Source organism: Cyphomyrmex costatus, unplaced genomic scaffold, assembly GCF_001594065.2.
Source record: "Cyphomyrmex costatus isolate MS0001 unplaced genomic scaffold, Ccosl1.0 scaffold2023, whole genome shotgun sequence".
Classification (NCBI taxonomy): domain Eukaryota; kingdom Metazoa; phylum Arthropoda; class Insecta; order Hymenoptera; family Formicidae; genus Cyphomyrmex; species Cyphomyrmex costatus.
In genome coordinates, this window is record NW_017276066.1 from 5515 (window position 1) to 12113 (window position 6599).

At 36.7% G+C, this 6599-nt stretch overlaps 1 protein-coding gene across 1 annotated transcript; it reads left to right on the forward strand.

The window, feature by feature from the left end:
* The first annotated feature begins 3130 nt into the window (after window positions 1-3130).
* On the forward strand, window positions 3131-5059 carry LOC108773288 (uncharacterized). Its single transcript, XM_018539048.1, has 2 exons — window positions 3131-4427; window positions 4752-5059. The coding sequence occupies exons 1-2, from the start codon at window positions 3131-3133 to the stop codon at window positions 5057-5059; spliced, it is 1605 nt and encodes a 534-aa protein (XP_018394550.1).
* Window positions 5060-6599: the final 1540 nt, after the last annotated feature.

Sequence of the window (6599 nt, forward strand, 5' to 3'; positions counted from 1 at the left end):
TTGAGTAATGTTAAATACTACGCTACTTGTTTTATTATTATTTTATATTATAATTTACTATACATACTTCCAACGTAATCTCCTTACGGACTCTCCTGATTCAAACAATCAAAAATCAACGGGCATGTGAGAGTGCAACGTTATTGTAGGTACGTAAATAATCCAACAAACGGATCTTCAATCAAATCTTTAATTAAGAGACAATGTATACGTTTCGACTCATTTTCGAGTCTTCTTCAGCAATACAATCGAAACAATCTCCAATTCAATATACAAAGATAGTTCATCAATTTGACAGAAAGAATGTTGTATCTGTGAATATTATGTTATTAATATAATTTTTATCATAAATTAATATAAGAATGTCCTACCTTGCATTTAAAATGGAGAGAATATCATAATCGTGGACCGCATTAATATATATATCTTAGACTTAACTAATAATTATCACATAAGAATATAATTCAAATGACAACAAACACGTTTTCACTTCGGTGTCAGAGTTAAAACTGTTAATACTACAAAGAATTGCTAAATCGTACTTTGAAGAAAATAAATATGTAGGGACAAATATAAGTCAATTCTTTAAAAATTAATACAATGTAAAATTAACGCTTATCAAAAATATACATAAGAGAAAATTAATTATAAATTATATTTCATTTCGTCTAGCAATGTTTTATAATTTTGATGCAACCCATCAGTGTCAGTACGTTTATTTAACCCATTCTCCTGTATATGGATGTGAATACATTCAGATATTAAACGCCTATTTAAATAACGTTCAGAATCAAGAATTGTCACATTTTGCCAATCAAATTTATGTCCAAATTTTAACCTATGTTCAGTAATCACCGAGTGTGTATCTGTGTTACGATTGATGTGATTTCGATGTTCTGAAATTCTAGTCTTAAGTTTTCTACAAGTCTGTCCAACATACTATGCATTACATGAACTGCATGAAATCTTATGTATAACATTCTTCTTCTTGTCATTTGGCAAAATATCCTTTTGAACTTTAATGAATTTATCTAATTTATTTACGCTAGTGAATGCCAATCTTAGATCAAACTCTTTACAAATCCTAATAAATTCATCCGAAATTGGTGGAATATATGGTATGAGAAACCAAGGTTTAATTTCATCATTCTTGTCAATGTTGTCTACATCTATTTCTCTATTATCTTTATTATTCAGTTTATTATGATTCTTAATTAAAATTTTCAAACGTGTATTGATAGTGTCAAAAATCAAATCCAATGGATAGTCATTATTTATTAAAATATTAATGGTGTTTACAATATTTTTAAAATGAAATTTAGGATGTGATAACAAAAAGATTTTGTCTATCAATCCAATAATTATACCTTTTTTTTTTAGACAAAGGGTGTGATGACAAAAAATTCAAAAATCTACCTGAAAATGTCGGTTTTCTATAAATGTCAAATTCTAAAATATTGTTATTATTAATAATATTAAGATCTAAAAAACTAATTTTATTTCCACCAATCTCAACCGTGAATTGCAATCTATTATGATACGAGTTGAAAGTATTTAGAGTATTATTAATTTGGTTACTTGGAACAGTCATGACAATGTCATCTACGTATCGAAAATACTATACATAATTTTTCCGCTTATGAAATATGTCTAAAAAAAAATTTTTATATTTTGTTGATTGAGTTGAAGATAACAACTCAAGGTGGGAGGATGTCAGATTTACGTTTGTTTCTTTTAACGCTTCCGACGAGCGCTAGTGTAGAGTTAATTGATGCGACGTGGTGGCGCTGTTGAATAGTAAGTTTTTTTTTAATGTAATGGCGTTAGCCAGCAAGAAGGACGCTTGTAATAAAGTTCTTTTCACATCTAATCCTCGAGTCAGTGAGTAGTCTTATCGTGATTCACCTTTTCCCGCCTCTTAACCCGACAATTTGGCGACCGTGATTAGGACGGAGTTTATGTTATCTGGATCACGAGTTAAGTTTTTTCTCGAGGAAACATGGATCAAATAAAGAAAGGTTGCAAGTCGTTGCGGACCGTTTTCACAAGAACATACAATGCACTCGATGAGGCTCTAAAATCTGAAACGGAGAATCTAGAAGATTTGCAAGACGCGTTTTGAGGCGCTTGAAAACAAGTTTTCGGAACTATCGCTCATAAAAGAAAAGACTTTCACTCTTATGGTTCTAGGAGACACTGCGGAAGAAGAACTTGTGCACGAAATCGAAGTGGCCGATGAGTATAAGGCAAAGTTCGTGCGCATAGAGAACAAAGTCACACGTTTGTTGGGCGCGAATCAGTCGACCGCGGCGAATCAGACATCCGCCGGGATTTCTATGAATGCAGTCGGGGAAAGGAGACAGAAGACGTACAAACTGTCTAAAATCGAACTGAGAAAATTTAATGGCGACGTGAAAGAGTGGTTACAGTTTTGGAGTCAGTTTAAGAAGATTCATGAGGACATTCATATCGCAAACGAGAATAAGTTCCAATACTTAATCCAAGCAATGGCTCCAAAATCACGAGCGTACGATTTGGTGCAGAGTTTTCCACCGACTGGAGAAAACTATGACAAGGTAATTTTGAGTCTAAAAAATCGTTTTGGTCGTGAGGAATTACAAGTAGAAGTTTATGTACGAGAAATGCTGAAGCTCGTGCTTCATAAAGCCATGAAGCCTAATGAGAAGACACAATTATCAACGTTATATGATAGGATCGAGTCACATCTGAGGGCGCTCGAGACGCTCGGCGTTACGACCGATAAGTGCGCGATCATGTTGTTCCCTCTGGTGGAATTTTCTTTACCAGAGGATTTGTTGCGCGCATGGCAGCGAAGTAGTTCTGGATCGCATATTACCGATGTTCCGAAGGATAGATTGATACTCCTGATTGAGTTTCTTCGAGCCGAAGTGGAGAACGAAGAAAGAATTTCGATGGCTGTCAGAGGTTTTGGTCTAAAATCCGAGAATGATAAAGGCAAAAAATCAAAAGTACGCGCTAATAACGATAAAGACATTCCAAGTGCCGCGAGTCTACTTACGACGGGAGCAAACAAAAACATTACAAATACATTAAAAATATATTTTGTGGTGCTCAACATAAGAGTGCTAATTGTGAGAAGGCACGAAGAATGAATATAGAAGACCGACGGGAAGTGCTCAAGGAGAAAAATGCCTGTTTTAATTACCTGAAAATCGGACATTTGTGTAAGAAATATCGTGTCAATATCAAATGTGCATGGTGTAGTAAAAGGCATGTAATTTTGATGTGCACAGAGGTCACTCGCAAGGAAACTGTCACGAAGGAAGCTGAGCATAATAAGGAATCCACGGAAGAGAGTAACTTGGCAAGTATATTCGAAAATCCACAAGTTTTTTTACAGACATTACGCGTTAAACTGCGAAACAGTGACGCCGAATACATTGTACGTGCTATTATTGATACTGGTTCGCAAAGATCGTACATTCTGAAACAGACAGCTGAGATGATGGGTTATGAACCGGTTGGTGAACAATTAATAACCCATTCACTCTTTGATTTAAAATCGGATTCACAGAGGCATCGACGTTACATTGTTCGATTGAGCAGCCTGGATGGAAAATATGCTTGCAATTTTAAAGCTTTCAATCAAGATGTCATTTGTGACAGTATTCCTTGCATTAAAAGTGGTTCATGGAACAAGGAATTGAGGAATTTGAACATCCGGCTGACAGATATTGAAGACAACGAGGAAAATAGCGGACGTATACAAATTCTTATTGGAGCTGACGTCGCCGGAAAACTGCTAACCGGACGCCGACAACTTCTGAAATGCGGTTTAGTCGCGGTAGAAACTTGCTTGGGATGGACTATTATGGGAAAAATTTCTAACACCGAAGTGCACGAAGATGCAACTGGAATCGTGTTGTCTATGTTTGTACGAGAGGAGAATGTTTCTGAATTATGGAACTTAGACACTCTAGGAATAAAGGATCCTATTGAGACGAAATCGCTTAAAGAACATGAAAAGGAGGTACATGAAGCTTTTTTGAAAACTGTTCGGTTAAACGAAAATGGACGCTATGAAGTACGACTACCTTGGCTGCAAACTCACCCGGAGATCAACGATAATCGAGATCTTGCTCATAAAAGACTAATTACAACAACGAAGAAATTGAAGAGCGAAGGATTATTCTACGAGTACAACGCAGTATTTGATGAATGGATGGCGGAAGGCATTATCGAAGAAGTTCCTGCTGAAGAAGCGCATAATTGGGGCCACTATCTTCCACATCGGCATGTGGTTAAGGAGAAAAGTACCACCAGAATACGACCTGTTTTCGATGCGTCAGCAAAGGACAAGAGTTTTCCGTCATTAAATCAATGTTTAGAAAAAGGTCCTAATTTTATAGAGCTTATTGTATCACTGTTATTACGATTTCGCAAAGGTAATATTGGAATTATTTCGGATATAAGAAAGGTTTTTTTATAAATTAGCATTGATGTAAAGGATCGAGATTTTTTGCGATTTCTGTGGTATGATAACGAAGGTAATGTAATAGTCTTACGTCATACTAGAGTCGTTTTTGGAGTATCTTGTAGCCCTTTTATTCTAGGCGCGATAATTGACTTACATTTAAGCAAGGTTATCGAAGACGAATGCCTCTCCGAGAGGTTCCGAGAAAACGTATTGAAGCTTTTGAAAAGTTTCTATGTCGATAATTGTGTTACTAGCGTAAATTCGTTGACACATTTATACGAATTTATTTCAGATGCAAAAGCAGTGATGGAGAAAGGCTGTTTTGATCTTAGAGGATGGGAGTATTCAGGAGACGATACCCACGAAGACCAGGCTGCAGTACTGGGCATTATTTGGAATAAGAAAGATGATATCCTAACAATAAACGTACCGGAATTGAACGATCTTTGCACTGAGAAAATTACTAAACGCTTTATACTGTCGCTCACTCATCGAATATTTGATCCGCTGGGTTTCGCTTGTCCCGTGATGCTTTTCCCTAAACTTTTGTTACAAGAAGCTTGGGCCCAAAAAATTTCTTGGGACGATGAGATAACTTAAGATATTAAGTGTAAATTAGTAGTATAGATGGGAGGGTTCTAGGCCAAGTTTGTTCTTTTTTCCGTAAGCACTTGATTTATGAACCAGGTTTACAAACATAAATTATAATGTGTTTAAGAACGCGAGGAGTTTAATACGTTTAGGAACACTGTGGTGATGCCAGGGGATGACGTCACAGAGTGTGAGGGGTATGACGTCACGGGAGGGGAGGGGATGACGTCGAGGAGTATGACGTCACGGGAGGAGGAGGATGACGCCTAGAGATGACGGGGAGGAAAATGACATCACAGGGTGCTGACGCATTCGCGCGGGGTCCGCGTTGTCACCGCGGGGTCAATGGCTGCCAGGGTCCTCCGGTAAACTAACGCGCGCGGTCCTACCCCGCCGCGAGGTCCGTCGGGCGCGGTCCTCCCCTACCGCGAGGTCCGTCGGGCGCGGTCCCTCCGGGCGCAGCCGTGCTATACCTACCGTCTCTCTTCCTCTTATGCGTTAATATTTGCATTCCCTTATGCGATTATATATATCGCATCTTTGTCCCGCAAATTCTTTAATTTATAAATTAAAAAGGTTGATTAATAATAAAAGATCGCTCGCAAACTTATTTCATATCATATAGAAATAATAATAATTATTATTATTATTTATTTTAACTATCGCGATACCGCCGTCGCACGCGGTGAGACTGTCGCACGCGGTGCCGCTCTAGCGATGACGCTGTCGCGATGTAACGTGATACCATGCGAATAAGGATGGATGGAAGGAAGCGAAGAATTGAAATCATTAGTGTAATTCAATATTTTTAAAATGCAACGTTTGCAAATATGCAGTTGCTAAGAAAGAATTTCGCACAATACAGATTTTTAGACATGTACGCGATGATGAAATTATTAGTGTAATTCGATATTTAAAAAATGCAACGTTCGCAAGTTTTGTTTATGATTTTGTGCAAAAAGACACGTACGGTGATGAAATCATTAGTGTAATTCGATATTTAAAAAATGCAACGTTTGTAAGTTCTGTTTATGATTTTATGCAAAAGACACGTCAGGTGATGAAAGCAGTAATGTAATTTGATACAATTGCGACGTTGCCAAATTATACATTTAACAGTTAAGAGACCCAGTGAACATGAATGTCTAACAGACAATCCGAAAGACGTCTTAAAAAAGACGACTTTAAGACGTTTACAAAAAGACATCTTTAAGATAACTTTTAGCCAAGTCCTAAAGACAATTCTTTTTAAGACGTCTTTTGGACGTCCTTTCCAGGACGACTTTAAGATTTTACAAAAAGATATCTTAAAGACGACTTTTAGTCAAATCCTATAAAGACATCTTTTTTAAGATATCTTTTGGACATATCTGTTTAAGACATTTTGCAGAACAAGAATAAGATAATATTAGATAATATTAGATAATATTAGATTTTCATAGTACTGGCGGTGTGTGTGTGTGTGTGTATCGAAACTCTGTCAATATAACCTAATTTAATCCAGAAAAATCGTAATGTCCAAAATTAATCTGAAAAATGTCTGAACAAT